The sequence below is a fragment of the Doryrhamphus excisus genome, linkage group LG15 (genome assembly GCF_037039965.1).
Source record: "Doryrhamphus excisus strain RoL-2023G ecotype Guam linkage group LG15, RoL_Dexc_Guam_v1.1, whole genome shotgun sequence".
NCBI lineage: Eukaryota > Metazoa > Chordata > Actinopteri > Syngnathiformes > Syngnathidae > Doryrhamphus > Doryrhamphus excisus.
In genome coordinates this window covers 11404484-11425749 of record NC_136371.1, presented here as the reverse complement: position 1 = coordinate 11425749, position 21266 = coordinate 11404484, and the positions used below count along the sequence as shown (strand labels likewise).

Sequence of the window (21266 nt, the reverse complement as noted above, 5' to 3'; positions counted from 1 at the left end):
AAAGTGCTGTCTTCTATGTCCATCCAATACTGACGTAATTACAGTAAAATCCAAAATATAAGGCATCCAGAAGACGCAATCAAAGACGTGTTGTGATACGTAGTATTGTATTCTACACTGGACATTGATGAGACATTGATGAGACAATAACCACCACAGGCAGTACGGTACAGAAACTGGAAGTATAAAAAGGAACAACAAGGAATTCATCCAATGTGAGTCTTATTGCTGTCTTATATCACTTATTTTGTGTTATTTCATATCTACTAATGTTAAAAAATGCACCTCGAAGGTGGGAAACAGGCTTTCCATGCTCTAACTATGAAAATATTCTATTTATGAATAAGGAATCCTACTGCCACGATAAATGAGGGGTTACTATACCTTGAAATGAATGTCAGATGTCAAATAAATGTCAAACCTAAATGTCCACAGCAAAAATAAAGGAACTGGCTTCACTGTTTCAAGACTTCACTTTGGGGTACAAATGGAATAGCATGTTTGGATTGGCTATTGCCTCTTAGATTAAATTAGTCATATTGGCATTGCAGTCATATGTGAATTCCATCCAAGTATGACTCAGATATGACGTTGATGATACTATTTCAAATGGATGTACATATGTAGTATTGGCTTACACTAGCAATTTCAACCAGTCCTTATAGGAGCAACACAAACAAGATTGTGTCCCTTTATTCCAACTTTACAAAGCGTCTTTGCCCAACTGGATGCAACAATGAATAAGAGTACAAAAACAAAGCAGTCCAGCGTATCTTTGGTCATGAAATAGAAGAATTAAAATGTAACTGAAATGCAACAACCTACCAAGAGCCAGCTCTCTGAGCTGTGTCTGCAGGGGATGAATACTCCTTGGGGTATTTAGCATGTAAACCTGCCAACTCTTACAAAGCCGCTGCTGCGCGCATCCAAGCCTGCTCCCAGTGCACAAAGCCTCCAACGTTCCCGACATTGTGACGCCCACACTGCTGCTGCCTCTTGTGCAAGTTATATTGATCTTGAAAAGTGATTAAAAATTAGAAACAAAGCTGTTGGAGGCGTGCTGCTTCCTGCGCTTTCAGATTACACTGCTTGGTGAACATCTAGTGAGATAAAAGGCTCCAAACACAAACACAAGGCAGAGTGCAATTACCCTCAAGAAGAGGGTGGCTAAAAATACTCAGACAAGGTGGACTCAGTGGCCTAATATGGCAACACAGGCTCAAGCTGCTGGTGACACTGAATTGGATTTGTGTATCAAACCAGGGCTGTTCATCATGCATGAGCAGGACGCACAATCTAAACACACATTTGGTTTACAATCATCTCTACATTGAAGAAGATCTGTCCTACACTTTCAGGGGATCTTCCTTTGAAAGCGCAAATCCGCCTTTTCAACCGGTTTTGAAGAATTCATGGGTTGCCATGGTAACTGCCACTGCAATGAGCAGGCTTCTTACTAATATCAGACAACAGAGTGCCTACGTGTGCCACAATGAGTAATTTCATGGCGTTTCTCAAACCCCTGAGTATTTGACAATGTTGCGATAGCACCAACTTTTACCAAACGCTGCACCACCTCGCCATTTTGTCACCACGATCAACCACACGATCATTTTTGTCAATGAAACTTTTCCCATAGTTGCGCTTCAACATCAACCGTGTCTGGGGCATCACTTCATCGAACAGTCGACAACTAACAAGAGCTTTTCAACAGAAAAACAGACTGAACGGCTGCAAGGCGCGGATAACAGAGAAGACTGTAGACAACAATTGACTCAAAAGACTTCAGTCTTCATCTGACTGGAGATCAGCCCTACGGGATGCTCGGCCTGCCGTGCTGACAGCTGCCACGCAATATGATCCCGCATCACTTGGCCTGCAGTACACCAGTACACCAGTACACCAGTACACCAGTACACCAGTACACCAGTACACCAGTACACCAGTACACCAGTACATCAGACTATGCTTGCCGCCCCTCGGCCTTGACCACACGGGGGGATCATTTAGAATTTCCTCACTTCTTCATCCACATCACTGAGGAGGACAGCTACTGAAAATTCCCACCACAGAAAGTTCACATGCTTCCTGGGCTGAAACTGGGGGAGCCGGGTTGTCACAGATTGTGCATGTCAGCGTGACCTCAGAGTCTTTCAGGGGTATCGTGGACCATGTCCATGTGTCAATCTATGTTATTAAAATGAATCCCCTGTCCATCCACACCACTCATGTGACACCATACAAAGGAGAGATTTACCTTCTGCAGAGTGACCGATCCAGCGTTTGCCACGTTTGTCTTCTTTCCTCCCACCATATTCAGTGGTTACAGTTTCATCTTCCACCAGGATGGTAGGAATGGCCTTCCTTCTCTTAAGGTGGGGGCTGATGGAAGGTGTGGGTGACGGGGTGAGCCTGGGCGGTTTGGCTGGATACTGTGACCCCGATTCCCTAACTGTGACCGGTGATGCTCTTTTTCCCGTTGGACTGAGGGATCTGTCCTTGTCCTTGCTTGGAGGAAATAGATGTTCTGCTGAGGTGGGAGTGTTGGGAGAGTTCTGTGTGCTTTCCCTGCATTCAAACACAAAAACAATGGAGTCATTTTATAGTTAGAGCCTTCTCGTTAACACCTTCATCAGTAGAGATTATTCCCTCCAAACCTGGTGAGTCTGGTCTTGGCTGTTGTCAGTGGTTGCCCTGGCAACTGGGGAACTAGTGCTGTCTCCATGGCAACACTAAAATTCCCAGTGCTTCCTTGTGATGAGTAATTTGTCATTGGGCTTGGCCCAACTTTTTCAGGAACTAGAGTTTGTGGTCTACCAGGCTCCCGGGCCTGTGTTCCTTCCAAAGCTTGCCGTGCCTCCAGCTTTTTAATCACTTGTGGAGGGATAGGCTCCAGCCTGCTCGTCATCAACAACTCTTTTTGCGGCAGCTGCTCAGTGGAATATGCCTTTTTTATTCTTCCTCTGCCGACAAGCTTTTTAATCCTCTCTAGCTCTTCCGTGAACTTATTCTGGTAACTCTCAACACGCTTTGAGTAGCTCTTGTTGTCCTCCAAAGAGGAGGCTCGTTGCTTGAAGGCTGTCCGTTTTTGGGAGGCGTCCTTGCCCTTTTCTCTGCGATCCAACCCTGAAACCGATCCAACGAGATCCGGCAGATCAACACTCAACCTTCGCTCCTCAAAAGTCCGGACCTTGTCAAAGATGTTGGGCCCAGAACGAGCCAACTTGGATGGCAGGATCTTATTAGCGTCAGATTTCTGCTGTGTCTCATCGGGATGTCTGGGTTCATCCTGGTTGTGATTTGGGGCTTTGGTGGGGTGTGTGTGTGTGAGGGGAGGTGGCTGATGAGAGTGTGGGGGCACCTGGGAGAGACTCCCATACGATTCTTCATCGTTTTGAGTCCTGGAGGGATGAGGGTTGAGGGGAAATGAGGCATGAAGTTAGATTCCTGCAGAGATGCCAGACGATTTGGAAGGAACAAAGGTCTGTCTGTGTCACTTTGTAGCGATACGCTTGAAATTTGCTAGTATTTTCAGCTGGGACACATAACAGACAAGCAAAGATGGCATAGCAGTAACATTACATGTAAGGCTTCAAAGGAACCTGCCAACAATCTACTCTAAGTGTCGTAAAGTGAAGGAAAAAACAGCAAATTATTACTACTTGACTTTAAAAACGTCAAATACAAAAAATGTCATGCCTCAAAGGGAAGACCATGAGTCACACGATTAGAAATTTGTGTTCATGCTAATAATAACTTGGATCAAGGCCAGCAACCCAGTCATGCCACTGCAAGCGTAAAAAGTGTTTGAGACTCCAGATAGCGTGCAGCAGGTCAACTCACAGTGCAATAAAAAATGTCAGTGCATGTGTAACATGAAAGAGTTAAGAGGAACTCACAGCAACATCAAGTCAAAGGAAAGTGTGGCGCCAAAGAAAAGTCCATGAAAGGAATACACAGTAATGTTAACGGGATGACTGGAGAATGTGGCTTGGCTTGAGCGTCTTTTTCAAATTTGGGGTTGAAGGTACTTTGGACTCTTCTATAAGGGCATGGAGAATGTTCTCCCCCGGTAGAGGCTGAACATACTGCCGTAGTAGTCGCTGCTTACAGAAACACTTTCCTCTGACCCCTGAACGGGGCGCGCCAGGTTAGCGTGAGATGCCCGGATCAGCGGCTCAACACCCAGGTGACGGACAGGCAGGGGTCCCTCCGCGGGACCACTGCCAAGCGCTTGCCTGGATGGATTTGTGGGGTCCATGTTTGGCCCCGGTGGACGAGAGCCCAGCGCCCGGAGCTCCCGTTCTACGATTGGATCATAAGAGCCTGGTAGCGTGGATCGTCGATCGGAAACATCAGGGTTATAGTCCATCATCTGATCCCCCTCTCCTAGATGGACAGAGAGACTCATGAGTATCAGGATCATTTTAATGGCTTGTTTTGACGCAGGTTACCAGGATGAACGAGAATATTCACAGACGCGAATGGATAGGTGTTTATTCCCGAATTTAGCTCAAGTCCTCCTTGCTTCCGTATGCTGTGAAGATGACCGTAGGCTTCTTGAAGGGAAACAAATGATGGCTCACCTACGCCGACCTCATTGCATATTCTTCAAGTTCAAAATGTGGGTGCCAAAGACAAAGCACTAGTGAGGGAAGTGTGTTTGTGGTGGAGGTGGAGAAGGGTGTCAGTACTCTATGATCTAAATTCAGACATCCTGCTGCCTGCCTGGTTGGGAGGAAAGAGTGGGAAGATTGAATAATCCACAGTTAGCTGGAGTCGGGGTAGCATTGGATGTTGTTTATGTTTACATCATTCAGGACTTGTAATTTTCCTCCAAATATTTCCATTTTTCTACATTCCACAACCACTTCACACCGTCTACAGTCAAATCTTCCCCCCAAATTCCCACTTTTCCTCTAATTCTATTTTTTGGACAGCATAAATTCCCTTTGAACTTGAGAATTCTTCCAACTTCCACAATTCTTAATTAATTAACACCACTCCATCGTCAAGGTGTTCAGCTCATTCAGGACTTTATTTTTTCACATTCTATTTTTGATTTTAGAGTCACTTAATTATATTTCTTTCCACATACATCAAAAAGGAATGAAAAAAGATCTTCCAAGATGACATTGTGACTCTATAGTGTATCAGGGTTTAAATGTCAGCATCAGTACCTGAAAGTCTTCTCCGGGCGCCCTTATCCTGGTGCCTCCCTGCCCCTCCTTTGGGTTCCATCTGGGGCTCTGTAGTCTCATCTTCTGTGTTCTCAGAGTCTGGAACAAAAACAAGGCAGAACATGACGGGAGGGGCAAGAAGGGAAGGAGGCGGAGGAGGAAGGCTCCCCAGAGAGATTTTATCGGTTGAAGCGGGGGCATGACAAGAAGCCATGCGGAGGAGGGGAACATATTCCATGCATCCAGTCGCCTGCTACGAACGTCCTGTTTTTAATCCCAAAAGACCACTTTAAACCCACACAGAAACAAAAAGATGGGAACATTTGGGGATTTGTGAAGGAAACCACATTCAAGTAACATGGACGAGGAAAAAGAAAAATGCCAACCGCCTGAAAGCACATCACCATGGCAATGAGATGAAGCCTCAGAGGCAAAGAAAAACAACAACAACAGACGAATCATGAATCAGAAGAGACAGGTTTACCGTAACTTTGCTTTCGGCAGGAGCGAAAAACTTCGCTTCCGTAGTGGCAGCAAGAGAGGGCAGACGGGAGAGCACCGTTACTATGGAAACCAGCATCCCTCTCACCCACACGACCAATCCTCTTCGTACCCATTCGAGGTTAAAAATCAGCGGTTGGCCGGACTGATATGTCTACTGGTCAGAGCGCTCGGTCACACCTCATTGAGCTGCGCCCCATCAAGCCAGATCCTGATTAGATAATTCCAGCAGGTCGGCCTAACAGTAAGAAAGCCGATGCAACATCAACAATCTGACAGTAATAACTCTGTGTGTGTGTGTGTGTGTTTTCCAGGCTGCAGATACATGCTGATGCATGGAAGTCATAGCCATAGAATTCATTTTGCAGCGCTGTCATGTATTTGTGCGGGAAACAAGACTCTGAAATTGACGAATTATCACACGCCGTTTCTCCAAGGGGCTGTTCACTCAAGAGGCAGAGGCATGATTGCAAAGGGATTGCACTGTGGGGGAGGACGTACACTACCAACCACTCTTGTTGTGGGCACTTAACGGCAGACACAGACGATGTGCAGCGGCATGGAGAGCCATTACCGTGGCAATTCAAAGGCTGACGTAGGCAGAATAGAATACAATGACAGAAAAGCTCGTAATGACAACACACCATGGGTGAATCTGCCAAATGTCCTTGTGGAATGGCCGCTTCTCTGCAACAAGACAGAGCACAATTAAGTGTTACTCAGCAGCAACAATCATTGGTTAGCGAGGCACTCAAAAAAACATCTAACTGCTGCTTTATGCTTATTACTCAATCAGACTATCTGTTCAAATATTTAAATATTATTTCCTTGGTCGATTAATCTGTGGCTTGTTGTTTTAATTAATTAATTGAGGAGATACACCAAATCAATATGAACCAAACACAAAAAGAGAGTGGATATCGGAAGAGAGCCAAAAATGTCAATAACTGTTTTCCAACACCAAAGCTGATGTTTGTAAATATCTTGTTTTCGATGCAACAATGGCCGCACTGTGGCCGAATGGTTAGCATCTGGAAGATCTGGGTTGGGATGTTCTGCATGTGCAGGTTTCCAACATGCATTGAATGTGAGTGTGAATGATTGTTTGTCTCCATGTGCAAGCAGTCCAGGGTGTCAGCTGGGATAGGCTCCAGCATACTCCCCAGACCCTAGGACGATAAGATAATATAGAAACTAGTCTGTGATCGTTATTGCTGTTCATGTTATTTACAAGCCCTGACCATCACGTCATCAAATGTCAGGTCTGTCAATCAGTACCATGGAGAGCAACACACAATGACTCAGTGTGTTGCAGTGGATGGAAAGAAGCAACCAAAAAAAACATGTCATGAGTCATTTTGGTTCCCCCTGCACATTTTGGTGTTCTCATTGGCTGAATATTTTTGCAACTGTTGCCTGGCGGCTGGTCGTGATCACCATATCAACTGGAAGCAGCTGCATCAGAACACGCACTTTGTGGCTGCAACCACAATGCTGCCATTTTGGCGCCACAAAGAGAAAGAACAGACAACAAAACAACATCCGAGCTGCCCCGGTTGTTGCCATGGAGCATAGCCCACTGACACACTTTCATCATCTTTAGGAATGCCTTGTTATTTCCTGTGTTACAGCTGCCATATCTACAAAATATGACGACTCAGAGCAGATCTGAAATAAGAATTTCTCCTCTAGTTTTTCATCAAAAGTGTCCAAATAATCATCTAATTAGCATCCCATTATCAGGTGATGGGTGTGGCAATACCTCCCAAAAGGTAAACACATCATCAGATAAACATCAGTATCACAAGTTCAGTTCATTTTGGCAGCAGCCTCACCTGAAATCTCTTCTTGGACCAGATTTTCTTCATCCTGCTTCCTGTCAAGGGGACAAGATTACCTGTGGCATGCGTGCGCTTGCACAAAGCCGGAGTGCCAAGGGTGTGGCATGGAAAGCGAAAAACACCAAACGGGATTCAGCTGTGTTTATGCTCGCATGCAACGTTCAGGAGCGAGCCGGTGGGAGGCGTCTTTGTGTCTGAGAGCGTATCCGACCGCCGATGAGAGCAGCGTCCCGAAATCACGGCGAGAGGAGGAGGGGTGCGAGCAGATGGAGCACATTAGAGGTGGGGAAATGAGGAGCGACAGCTCTGGAGGAAAATAGGAGGAGGGGGAGAGAGGAAGCAGTGGCGAGCGACCGAGGAGGGAGGAGATGCTCGGGGAGGACGGCATGACAGAATGGAAGTGGCTAAACATAAGAGAGGGGGGAGGGCCGAAGACGCCTGGGTCACACATCTTCTCCAAAATGGCAGAAGCCTCTTCTGATATTTCTTCCTTTTACCCGGAGGGGTCACAGGTGCTCCACTGTAGGTTTAAAATCCCCCAAATATGGCCTTCTATAAGAGGACCCTCCCCAAAACAACTGAATGTTCCTTTCTTGAAAGGAACATTAATAGTAAAAACACTATTTGAGTTGCTGGCGCCAGCATTGTAAAGACCGACCTACCAGCCTTGAGAAATGGAAGTAGGCTACAGTTGCCCCTCGCCACTGTATTTACAATTTCGCAGCTTCATGCTATTGCTTTTTCAAAACCATCTGTTTGGGGTTGAATATTGCCTTTAACATATGCTAATTTAAGCAATTGTTGTGTATTTTTTGCTTAAATGAAGCATTTTCGATGGAACAATGGCTAAAATATAAGACGAAGGCATTCTGAAGATGCATTCAAAGACACTGTGATGAAAAGTAGTACTTTACAACGGTCCCTAGGTGTAACTTACTGTCATGTTTGGTGAGACACACTAGCACCAGGCTTGATAACAGGAACAGGAGGCTTCATTGATCATTGATATAATGATTCCAACCCCCAATTTCACTTCCTGTCCGTCCCCCCCAAAGCTCCCCTAGCACCGGAACACATTTACAGCAACACACCTGAGTTGCATTTATGCCTTAAATTGCTAATTTGAAGTTATTATATCTATCATATTGGATAATATATGTGTAAAGGTCTAGAGGGCTCCAATAATGTTAAAACTGCATTTAGAAGGTTGTTCACAGGTTTTCTATGCTCTAACTATAAAATATTTGATTTATAAATAAGGATCCTATTTGGCAGAAACTCACTTATCACCAATTAACCATGGTAAATGAGGGATTAATGTACAAATTATTTTAACTTATTAAAATTGTTATTTTAATTATTATTTTGTTATTATTATTTAACTTTAATTAATTTAATTTTTACATTTTTTTGGTAAAATTCATACATACAGTGGTATATATATCATCGTGCCCCCTCCAACGTCTTGCCATCCTTCCCTTTGACCTTCATTGCACTGTTCGCTTTCATCTACCTTCATTCCCCACCTTGCCTTCATCTTTCCATTCCTCGTACATTTTCCCTCAACCTTCTTCCTCCTTCATCTTGCATACTTTTCATTCCGCATATCTGCTCCCTGACTCATTCCCTTCATACTCCGTAAACCAGAAATCCAATTTACCACCATCACCCCCTCCCCATCCCCATTTCTTCTCACACGCTGAGACTTCCTTCGAACCCATCTGTGCTTTCCACACATTCTCTTCCTTCGTTAAAAGAGCCTGAAATAAGCCGTAAGCACATAGGCTCCTCTGTGCAATGGGCTTGCCAATGGAAACAAGCGAGGCATGTCGCTGTTTACGGCCACGTAAGAAACACATCCATGCATGAGATTTACTCTGCTCATGAATCAGGAGTCACTCAAGCAATGAGAAAAGTGGTCATTTCGCCGCTATTCATTACCCCCAACGTGACACATCCTTTGGAAAGCTCTTATTCTAGATTAAGTCCATGGGGAGAACAGAGGCATTGGAGAAGCAGCTCAACTTCTTCAGTCATCTCCCGCCTCGCTCTCCTCCTCCATCCATCAGCGGTGAGAGGCGGTGGAGCGCAGCAATCAATACGAATGCTTTAGCATGATACACGATACACCCCCTAGAAACAGCTCAAACGCCCCTGAATCAATACACCCATCATCACACGACTTGCAAGACTACCATCCAATCAGAAGGCTGCAATGATGGCAGCTTGGACATTCTTTGGCCTAAAAGCCACAAACAGTCCGGCCACTTCGAATCCGAGATGCAAAAGAGCCAGCAGAAAACGTCCTCACAGGGGAAATGTGCTGTTTAATTAGTCAAAAACAATGAGAAGGCCGGAAGGACGATCAATTGCATGACGGATGCAGTTTTCCTTGATGGAAGACTTCCTGGCACTCCGCTTCATCAGCATTGCATCCCTGACACACATCAGCTGCTGTGACGTCCCAAGCCGAGCGCCAGCATCACCATCCAAATCTTCCCCTCCAGCAGCACAAAGAAGATACGGTTTGTGGTCAAGCATCAAACAACAACAATCTTGAACGTTTCAAGAAGGACCCACAGAAATTGCTGCACACAGCGCTATGCTTAGGAGGGTGGCTCATCCAAAATTAATGGAGGTCTTGCTTGACCGTAGGGTAGTAATGCCACACTGATTGACACTGAAAATTGCACTAAGCAGAATGCCGACAAAGACATGAATATAGAAATGTTGAATCCATGAATTCCAAAGAAGATACTGGTGGTCTTGGGTTAACTAATGACTTCTGTCCCTTGGCTGTAATGTATGATTGTACATTGTACACAGATACAAAACTACATGAAATGGTAATGAGGATAACCAAGGATAACATCTTCTCCTACAGATCTCGTTGTCCAGGCACAAAGAGGTGATGATGCAACTCTACAATAGAAGAGAGCGTGGGGAACCCTGGCATGCACTGTTACCAAAAATTCATTAATTAGTTAATTCACCACGAAACGTTGTAAGCCGACCTGTACCGTAAGCATCAAGGTTTCATCCACCACCATGAGTACTTTAAAGTAAAGCAAAGAAGAACATGTGTAAAATGCTATGAAGGCCATCTTGTGCAAAAGATTATTTTTATCAGTGACCTGATTTAGTTTTCCCAATGACAGAGTGTAGACTCATCAGCAGCAGCAACTCAATTCGTGTCACGTGGCGAGCCACCCGATCCTAACATCTAATCCCGACCAAATGCCAGCTGACACGTAGAAGGGAACGCCGCCCAAAGATGTTGCCTCAGCTGCCTGGTCAGAAGAAGGACTCTAATTAATGACTCTGTAATCCACTTGAATGTAACATGTAGAGAATGTGAAGCAGCAAGCAGGCTGGATAACAAACCTTGGTCGGAAAAATATCATAGAAAATGCCAATACTGATTTTACTGATACTGATTTTTTTCAATACTTTTTCGACATAATTGGGCAGTTCCACTTGGACAACTTTGACCAAAAAGAAGAACAAAACCCAAGTTCAACTCACCTCGATGTTTCCTGCGTCTCGACCCACTGGCATCCCCTCTCACACTCTTCAACGCCTTACGAGCGTCCAACAGTTCTCGCCTCAGCATGGCTTCCCCTCCAGACACACACTCAACGGCTCCTCCTGAAGTCCACTAGAACTTCCCGTCTGAGCCCACAGCGACCACAACCCTCCCTTGTCTCTCCTCAACCCATGACCCGTTCTCCTCAGACACCTGTCCAAACTTTGACTCCAGTTTTTTGCCGTTGCACCGGACTTTCCCTCTGCACACACCTCTACCCTCAACACGAGAACCAGCCCCCTCCTGCTGCAAGACGAGATTTACACACACCGCAGCCTCTGCCGTCCTCTGCTGGATCACTCGTCTGACCCAGGGTGGTTGGGGTTCTGAAACTCATGTGGCTCGAGCTGGCCCAGGTCGAGTATTTAGTGATTACACTACTGGGGGTTTGATGACGTAACCTTTTTGCCATCACCATCTACGCCTCTATGTTGACATCCATACTGTTGTTGTATTTTTGGACAGTGTGCAACAGTAACGTGAAATGTGTGGTTCTGTAATCTGGATGAAGGAGCTGACACAATCATTTCTTAAAGTCACTTGCGCTTCACAACAGGTCATTAAGGCATTGCAGTGTTGTTGGATTTCAGCACAATACTCTATGTATGGATCCTCCAATAAAAAAATTTAATTAAATCATGCAAAATATGAAACTCTGGACGAATACAATCAGTGCAAGTATAAAGTGACCTCAAAGAGCACAGATCTGCTGCTTCTCATTTCGATGTAGGTACCCTAGCTGTGTGTGACTCAGAGTGAGTCTTCCTGAGGTGTGGTATTAGATTAGAAGTATGTCTAGAAGATACCTTACTTCCTCCCTGGCAGTGCTTTACAGTCTCTGCAAATATATTCCTTTCCTGAGCTGAGCTCGAAAGCTTTGACATTAGAACAACAGAGACTGATATGAGTGGCTATCCAGCCGGGGGATCTTTGTTGGAGCAAAAAGAAAAATCATACAAAGATTGTAATATACGTAGACTTACCTACCTACCTTAGCTTACCTGTGACACTAATGAGGACAAGCAATATAGAAAATGGATAGATGGAAGGGAAAATACTGTAATTATCTGATGTCCATGAATGCACCTTGCCTTCTTGTCTGTGCTGTTTGCTTGAAACAACACTGCAAGACTGCATGCCATGTTTATGGGCGTCACAAATTTTAGCAAAGAAACATCAAGAATTTGTGTCACCGCTTTTCATTAGGGGGTGATATGGGTTCCTCAGCCAAGCCAGTTGATAACCACTGCTTTGATGTCTGAAGACCATGGTGCCAAACCTGCTCTTGTTGTGATTTGGTACAAATGGGACAGAGGGTGGGGCTACATCAGGCAGTCAGGCAAAGGACACCACGTATGACGCCAGAATGTGCAACGTCACACGCTTGTTTGAGATCCAAATGCCAAATGTGACACAGTCGCAACCGAGGAGAGTCTCCTTATAGAAAAAGGCACTAAAATGTACGTCACACACACATGGGGTCACACACAAATACACATATCCGCCAGCCCAGCCCCCACAATCTCCATTTTGCTTTCATCACGATGACTGTGATTGAGTGTGACAGCACCGCATTTTGACCGTGGTGCTGCTATAATTATCCCTGATGTCTGCTTGTGCAATCGGAGACGCAGCTACACATCAGAGCTCCAAGCGCCCCCCAGGCCAGCGCGGCACATACCGTGCCACAAATAACTGCGGGGGGAGGGGTGTTACAGGAGGTCATAGATACCCAGGGAACCAAGACCTAAGACGTTGATGCGACAGGTTTGAGGTTGAATAATAATTAACTCTGGTTTGTTTTGCTGAATAACATCTAACGGCCCAGGTCACATGACAATTACATCAACCAAGACCTCCACAGAGTCTAACGCTTTAATACCATTCACACCGTGTGAGCTGGCTGCACAGGAAAAGGATCAGATTTATCTCTCACCTGCTAATTTTGGAGGTGCAACTGGGCCACAGACACACTGGGACGAAAGAAATATCAACAGAGTTCATATTCCATGGCTTGATTGTTAACCTGGAAGAGAGTCAAGTCAAGAGATAATTACCTTCTCCAAGGTCCATGATAGCAAGGATGGCGCTGCAGCTCGCCTTCCCCAGCTCATTGGCGGCCACACAGGTGTACAAGCCAGCATCTCGTGTACGGCAGTCGCGTATCCACAGCCCTCCTGAGTCTTGGGCTTCTGAGGGAGGCAGGATTGTGTCATTGTGGTACCAGGTGAGAGACGGTCTGGGAAAACCCGCCACTGAGACCCTCAGGCGGATGTCACAGCCTGTTCCCACTGCTGCCTTGCGGAGTTTCCGGATGAAAACTGGCGCCTTGGGCTCCTGCGTTAGACACCCCTGGTCTGGGACAACCTGATCTTTGGAGACTTTGGCCCTCTTGAGGGGGATGTTTAGATTGGGACTGGATGCTGTATCTTCTGCCATCTTGGATTCCATTCCAACTCTTTAAAAGGCTGAACGTTCTATGGAGACGGCAGTCGTTGGAGGCCTCATTGACCTGGCAGGAGACTGAAACACAGACAGTATGACCTTACTACAAGGTTATCTGAAATATTATTTGATCCCCTGCTGAGGTTTACTCCCTTACAAAGACTTGAACATTGCTTGAAAAAGGTATTTGATAACAAGCATAAACATCACTTAGTACTTGATGGAGAAACCCTTGTGGGTAGGTCAGACCTCTCTTTTAGCCTCCAAAACCTGAAGGTTTTGAGGATGGATCTTGACAACTTGAAGTTTGAGCTCAGTCCACAGACTTTCTATGGGATTAAGGTGCAAAGACTGGCTCGATCACTCCAGGATCTTAATGTGTTTCTTCTTTAGCCATTGCGTTGTTGCCTTGGCTGCGTGTTTTGGGTCATTGGTATGCTGGAAGACCCATCCACAAGCCATCGATGAGTTGGGTGAGGTCCTGAGACGACAAAACCCAAGGAGGTTTTCATCCAAGATCATAAAGTACATGGTACAAACCCGAAGAAGATCGATCGATTGATCAACCAGCGGCAATTTCCTGAAATTTGGGGGATCGGCAAACATAGGAAACCAATGTTCCACCAATCTTATACACAAAAAGTCTGACAGCAATCGAGCTGAGGCTGAGGCTAAAGCTAAAGCTGGTGGTAGCAACAAGTCAGGCGGTGATCTAAGAATCATCATGGCCTAGACGGCCAGCCATTTTTGACTAGAGGAACTGATATAGGGCCACACGGTGGACGAATGGTTAGCATGTTGGCCACACAGAGAGGATATCAAAAAGACCTGGGTTGGATCAAATTTCACATGGTTCTGAACATGTGCCTTTGGGGGCACTGTTGGGTTTCAGTGCAGGAAGGTAAAGTGTTGGGGTTTGCCGCCTGTGCTCCCAACTCCCTTGATATTCATTTACAAGCTCCTCCCATGTAACTCTGGTCGATCCCTCACCTCTTCAGAATGAGCCATACCTCACCAGGTGAGATCTTTCATGGAGCTCCACAGGGAGAGGGATTGACTGATCATGTATTTGTTCCATTCTCAATTCATCACAACAACACGGGTGACATAACCCATTTGTGGGGGTCAGTATTGTTGCTTGGCGGTTAGGGATCAAATATTTAACTCCATCAAATTCCAATTCATAAAGTTTCTTTTCATGTTTTTTGACTTCTGAGTGATAATGTCACAAAACTGTTCAAGTCTTTGTTAGGCAATAAACTTATCTGTGGAATGGGCGTATGTTTAGGCAAGAGTATCTCTACAACCTTCAAGGTCAAATTCAAGCATTTGAAGCACCTTACTGCTACAAATATTATATTATTACATAATTAAAATTATTATTTGATTTAATCAAAACATCTATTTAGTAGAACAGGCGTCCTTTTAGCCACTTTTACCTGTGTTGGATTTTTTTGGTGCCTCGGTTTTGACACATTTCCACAAGCCGCTTGTTTAGTTAAAACAACAAACACAATTTAACTGACAGGCCTACAATAGTCATACACCACAACAAGTCTGCACACCTGACTTTTGCCTTTAAAGCCAAGAGGAATCCTTTTGGACATCCCCGCAAAGCCCGAGTTAAAGTAACGAGATCCATTGGAGGGAAATAGTACATCGCTGCGTGTCCTTTAGCCGGCTGGGGCTGCAGGTGTAAGTCCCCCCGGATCATGTAGCATTAGTGGTCACCACCATGGTCCCTTTCAGGACTATGCCCCCGGAGACAGCAAGAGAGAGAGAGATAGAGAGAGAGAGATCTGTCCTAGAATGTCCCAGCGAATAAGTTCCTTGGAAAAAGTTCTTGAGGACTTTGGAGTACCGTGTTGACTGTCTTCTCTCGTCCTTCCAACTCAACGCCTCAGCTTTGGAGAGACAGCTGCACACACATTTTTCAGCTCGCCGCTCACACACGTCTAAGTTTAGGTCAGGGAGTAACACGTAACAAACTTAACGCAGTTACTGTAACTCACAATTTAACGGCATAGCAGTAATATTATGACTAGTATTAGTTACAATGGAATTCAACCTTGCTTTTAACTGTGCTGTAAGGCATTGCTGCATAGCACATCTCTGTAATGTGTCACACACACAGAGCCCTTATGATAATAGAAAATGTTATCAAGATAAATGTGTGTGTCAAGTGCTAAGAATAGACTCTCCAAGAATACTGGTGGTGGTTAGTAATGGGGGTTCTGATGGAAGCGGCAATATAAACAAGATGTAAAGCACATCTTGCATTTCCTGAGGGGACTGCTGGCCCACAGAAAACGTTGAAACACCAACACCAACATTTAGCTGAGGTGCCAAAAGATCGGAAATATTAACTTTAATTATTTTCTGAAACAAGGACGCAAGCATCTGAGTATGTGTTGGATTTGGTGACCTCTAGTGGCTTAATTGCGCTAACTACAACTACAACCACTTGAAAAAAAAAAATTGCCAATCCAAAACGAAAACCGTTCCATGGTTTTCTTTGCAATGAGTCTCTTCCAGCGCCGTGGAGGAATTTTTGGGCCCCTCATCTTTGCAGAACTGTTTTCATTCAGCCATTGTTCCCATAAGAATACAGGTCTGGGACAGGGAGGACAGCACATCTGCCCGTGGAAACAAGAAGCCAGACATTTTGAGAGCAGTCATGATGAGCCCAGATGTCTCCCCTCTTGAGGCAGTTGCTTGCTTCAATCAATCACGCTGTAAAATGAATCTGAAATTGAAAGCCGCACTGTCAGTTTTTGTCAGACAGGAGAGGAGGAGAAGATTGTATTCCCCCCCTTCAATGTGGTACAATCTAGACTGGTTGTACTGGACAGGTACACAGACCACCATTGACGCTCGCGTTCCCATATATGGGCAATTTAGAGCAGGGGTATTCAACAAAGATCCAAAAAGGTTCAGAAAGAGAAATTTTCCTGAAATTTTTCCTAAGGTCAGTCGACCGGTTAGTGATCCTTGAGGTCAAGTCTCCAGCAAACTAATATTCCAATACACGGCTGATATTGCTCCATGCAGCAAAATAATCAAAAATAATGAAGCAAGTCCTCCTGTTTTCCCAGACCAACATATTGTGTTCCCAGCCCCGGGGTAAGTCAACATGGAATTTAAACATCCCTAAATACACAACATTATGATTATTTAATGTAAATAACAGCATTGATGGGTCTCTCCAAAGGTACACATTGACTCTGTGGACAGATCATGGGTCTCTGTGTTGCACTCTCATAATGTATGAAGAAAAGCCAAGCGAAGACAGACACTCGCCACAGCCATGCAGTCATGAATGCTGCAAGTATTCCAGCTTATTTGCTTCATATTGTCCTGCATTGTTCCAACTTTGCAATGTGCACCAAGCTTTGCACCCGTTCAAGGGCTGGGCGACCCAACTACATGATGTCCTATGAGGACCTATGAGGACCTGGGCTTGATGGTAAAGGCCATACTGTCGTTTGTGTCACCCAAACACAACGCCAGCCTTGGACCAGGATCGCATCCATCCAGCCTTCAGCGGATCCAGGTTGAATGAAACTATTTTGACTTGCATGAAAATACACTAAATATGTGCCTAACAAACCAGTACCAGGAACAGTTAGGATACTGCCCTGAACATGAATGCGACCATTCTCATTCATCTAAGTCATGATCGCAAGTGGACTGTCCAGGAAGTCTTCATCCAAGCACCATTCTGCACCATCACCAACAAACTACGACAAAGGGGACCGGGGACTGGCAACTATAGACTTGAATTGACGGACATAATAGCCTCCCCATAAATTGTATCATTCTGTCTTTTCTGTCAAGTAGTTCCTGGTTAAGCCATGACCAGATCAATTACTCCAAAGACGCACCTCAAGTGGCCACATGATTGTATCTGCAGTATACTTTCCCTAAACAATCAGAAGAGATGGTCACATTACCTTTTTGCATACTTTTTGCATGTTCAATATTGATCTTTCAGTCCATTTATTTGGTTTACAGTACACACGGCCTCACCCTGCCACGTGCATGTCCAGTGGTAAACAGGAGAAACCGTATAAATAAACCGTTGTCAGTCGACTCAACTATCACTCAACTTCAACTTGCAAGATGCTCTTCACAAAGTTGACCGCCATTGCCCGTAAGTACTCATATGAGAAACAGCGAGTCATTAAAGGTTCCTGAAATGCCAATGCATGTATTTTCTCTATCCTGCAGTTCTGGCTGCAGCGTGGTGTTGGACCACAGATGCAGGTAACAGTTTCTGCAGAATTCCTAACATTTACTCTGCAATACTAAGTGATAAATGTTTTATCTCTATGGGTCTGTTCAGCGGAAGCGGACCAAGTTCTCTACAATGTGGCATGCCCAGACCAAACCACTGAGCTGAAATGCGGTACGTGTATACGCCATTCATGCTCTCGTTTCCCGCTGTTCTCTGTGATGATCCGTCATTTATGGTTTCAGCTGATGGAGCCGTCATCGACATCGACGATGTGAGCTTCGGTTCTTTGACGGATGCTGACTGCGCCGCCCGCGACAAGGCCATCTCTGACGTCATTCCCTGCCTGACCTTGTTAGAGCTGGTTGCTTACCGGCAAGTCCAAATCTGATATAGACTGGCTGCAATCCTATACTGTGATGCTATATCTTTGCTAATAATGCTTATAACGTTCACAACTATACTTTATTACAGTTGTGACGGAAAGGCAGAATGCCAACTGGAGAAGACCAAGGACATCATTGACATTTGCAGCACACCAGAAGACACCTTCATGCAGATCACCTACGCCTGTGTCACAGAGTGATCACGCCCAAATGTGGAGTACACCTGTCACGTAAGACCATCCATTAATATCTCATGCGACCCTGTGCCAACTAGCAGCTTCTGCTCCATGATTTGTTATTATTGTTTTAGGAATATTATTGAGGGTGTGGCAGAGGATGGAGGGAACCAGCGAGTAATCCCAGTGTGCCTCCTCGTTGGATTGATAACATGAATAAAAAGACTGCAACTGATGAATGTGTTTTGTTTGTGTTGAACATGGCCTGGCAAACCACCATACACATACAGCACGAGACTGAATAATTTAAATCTAATGGAAAAGGAAAACCAACGTTACCCGCTGCTAGGGTGACCATATTTTGATGATGGGAAACCGGGACATGGTAGTCAGACACTCTAAGGACACTGGAAGTTTACTCAAAAAATGCCTCCTCTGTATGAATTAAAAATTGTTATAGAAAAAATATATTAAAAATATTCCATTCTTAAGTAAGAACTCCTATGAAATGGAAATTCACTTGTCACGGTATGAAATTAATTGAGCATTTTAAGTGATTACTTATTGCGCAGTAATTACAGGTAGAGCAGTTCAGGTCGATAGGCGGATTGGTGCAGCGTCTGCAGTCCTGCTGTCACAGTACCGGACAGTCCTAATGAACAGAGAGCTGAGCCGGAAGGCAACACTGTCAATTTAGCGGTCCATCTACGTACGTTCCCATCCTCACCTATGGTCATGAGCTTCGGGTCTTTGCCCATAAAAAGGAAGCTTTCAGCCAGATTGGAGATTTTCCAAAATGTCGCCTAGCATTTGTGCGTGGACAGGTACAACTGGTTCAGATAAAACTTGGCTCATGTTTTTAAAACAACTGAACATGATGTTATCGACTATGCGGTTTGATTTCGTACCAAGGTAGATGTGCACGCCTACACAATATCACATGCACAAGCCGTTTCATCTAATATGACAAACAGACGCATTGTCATGCACAACCAGGTCATCTGGGCTTCTGATTGGCCAAAATGCATGACAGCCTTCCATCATTGTGTCTGAATCCACATTGAGGTGTATGTGAAACACAGACCATCTAATGTTATTCGGCTCCCCGAGTTCCCCCTGCAGCCACAATATTTGTGCTGAAAGGCGTCAAGGCCAGAGAGAAGGCAAACACATTGGCTTCCAGTGAGAAAATGTACGTGTTGTGTGGGAAACAGTGAACCTTTTGAAATTGGTCTTGCTATTCCAGGAAATCCAAACAGATAAGAACACCTCGAGCATCCAGAGAGTGTGTGCTCGTCCTTTTCAGGAGTCGCTTGCTGCAGACACTTAACAAAAGCATGGATTGTGGATTCTGTTGAAGGCATGCTTTTCCGTGCTAGCATCATCTTGGCTCCTTGGTGGATCCTTTGCTTGACACACATCGACCGAGCTGAGGAGCCTTCCAGAGATGATGTTCTACGGTGGATCCAAGGTCGCATTCTGGACAGTTTGGGGCTGCAGGGGTCGGCACGTGTGGCTTCACCACTGCGGCCTGACGCGGGATCGGTGCAAGCAATACCTCAGAGGGTTCTGACAACCAGTCAGAGACAGCAGGCAGACCACCAAAGCCAACCGAGCTTGAAAACATCCCAGATTATTCTCTTCCCCGTTTCTGGTGAGAAACTTTACAGTAAATATGTCAAAAATCAAACGTCAACTCTGAACTCTTAACATTTCAGACTCATCGTGTCGTGGATCTGACCAGAGTCAGTTCACATATTACTTCCAGCCGTCTGCCAACTTCCAGCGTCCCACATTGGCCCACTTGTGGTTCTATGCAGGTGAAGGAGGCACAGACAACTCCTCAGCCGTTCTCACCTTGCGCACATCTGATGGGAAGCTTCTCCAGGTGGTGAATACTCCGTCCGTGAGCAGCCCAGATGGATGGATGACCTACGTCCTCAATCAGACTTTGGTGACGGGCCCCATCCTACTCCAAGTACTTTGCCCAGATTGTCATTGTCACACCGAGGAGACAGACAAGATGCCCTTTCTCCACCTGCGTGCTCAAGCAGGCCCACCCCGGCCCCCCAGGAGCGTGCCAGACCGCATCCTGTGGTCCCCGTCAGCAATTGACCTGCTCCAGCGTCCCTCACAGGAGAGGCCAAAGGAAAGTGACTGCGGCCGAGCTGAAGTACAGATCAGCTTCCAGGAGCTGGGCTGGGACAATTGGATCGTACACCCCAAGGTGCTGACCTTCTACTACTGCCACGGAAACTGCTCTGCCTCCGATCGAGCCGGCGCCATTGTCGGGATCACGCAATGCTGTGCCCCAGTCCCCGAAAGCATGAGGTCCCTGCGCATCACCACGACATCTGATGGCGGCTACTCGTATAAGCATGAGACTCTGCCTAGAATTATGCCTGAAGAATGTACCTGCGTCTGAAGATGAAAGGGATCATCCTGTTTTTGTTTTTTTACAATTGTTATACTATTTTTATCTACTGCACAATTTTTGGAGCTGTAATGACCAAATATCTCATTGTCAATGTGTATTATCAGGTTATTTTGCTTATTTACAGATTTTGTACACACGTTCCTTAATCTTAATATAAAAGGTTGGCCATTAAAAAAAAATAGCCAAAAGCTATTTTTCTTACTAGATTGGTCTTACTAGGTTGGCAACAGGAGCCGAAATTTCCAGTTCTTCTCCAGCATTTAGTGTAAAGGTTCTACTCCCGTGAAGGAATCCGTCTCACGGTTTACGTTCAAAGCAGGTTTGTAGTTATACGCATGCGTACGAGCCGAGGCGGAGCCAAAATTGCCACACTTATGTAGATTCTACTGTGACCACTAGAGAGCAGTGTAGGTTAACTTAACCACTTCTCATGGCGCTTCGTTCTCGTTTCAAGCCCCTTTTGTCTTTTAACTGAATAAA

General features: G+C 45.3%; 3 protein-coding genes across 16 annotated transcripts in view; 2 read left to right on the top strand and 1 right to left on the bottom strand.

Moving 5' to 3' along the window:
- Positions 1 to 13598, bottom strand: part of spega (striated muscle enriched protein kinase a) — a 31919-nt gene extending 18321 nt beyond the window's left edge. The window contains exons 1-7 of one of the 14 annotated variants that reach the window (XM_058052021.2): positions 7517 to 7864; positions 6326 to 6368; positions 5794 to 5919; positions 5665 to 5694; positions 5181 to 5279; positions 4239 to 4389; positions 2258 to 2568 (exon numbers count right to left, since the gene is read on the bottom strand). In XM_058052021.2, the coding sequence (XP_057908004.2) occupies positions 2258 to 2568; positions 4239 to 4389; positions 5181 to 5279; positions 5665 to 5694; positions 5794 to 5797 (595 nt within the window). In that variant the 5' untranslated portion in view covers positions 5798 to 5919; positions 6326 to 6368; positions 7517 to 7864. Of the gene's footprint in view, positions 1 to 2257; positions 2569 to 2657; positions 3402 to 4238; positions 4390 to 5180; positions 5280 to 5664; positions 6295 to 6325; positions 6369 to 7516; positions 7866 to 13165 lie in introns of those variants that run through there. The other 13 variants (XM_058052022.2, XM_058052025.2, XM_058052015.2 and 10 more) reach the window with 13 other exon arrangements.
- A 4022-nt stretch (positions 13599 to 17620) lies between these two features.
- LOC144901787 (uncharacterized) lies at positions 17621 to 18584 on the top strand. The gene is made up of 6 exons (XM_078796811.1): positions 17621 to 17706; positions 17784 to 17819; positions 17899 to 17961; positions 18033 to 18162; positions 18262 to 18403; positions 18484 to 18584. The coding sequence occupies exons 1-5, from the start codon at positions 17676 to 17678 to the stop codon at positions 18371 to 18373; spliced, it is 372 nt and encodes a 123-aa protein (XP_078652937.1). The 5' UTR covers positions 17621 to 17675; the 3' UTR covers positions 18374 to 18403; positions 18484 to 18584.
- A 1027-nt stretch (positions 18585 to 19611) lies between these two features.
- inha (inhibin subunit alpha) lies at positions 19612 to 21238 on the top strand. The gene is made up of 2 exons (XM_058051561.2): positions 19612 to 20003; positions 20068 to 21238. Exons 1-2 carry the CDS (start codon positions 19712 to 19714, stop codon positions 20772 to 20774), a joined length of 999 nt encoding a protein of 332 aa, XP_057907544.2. The 5' UTR covers positions 19612 to 19711; the 3' UTR covers positions 20775 to 21238.
- The last annotated feature ends 28 nt before the right edge of the window (positions 21239 to 21266 follow it).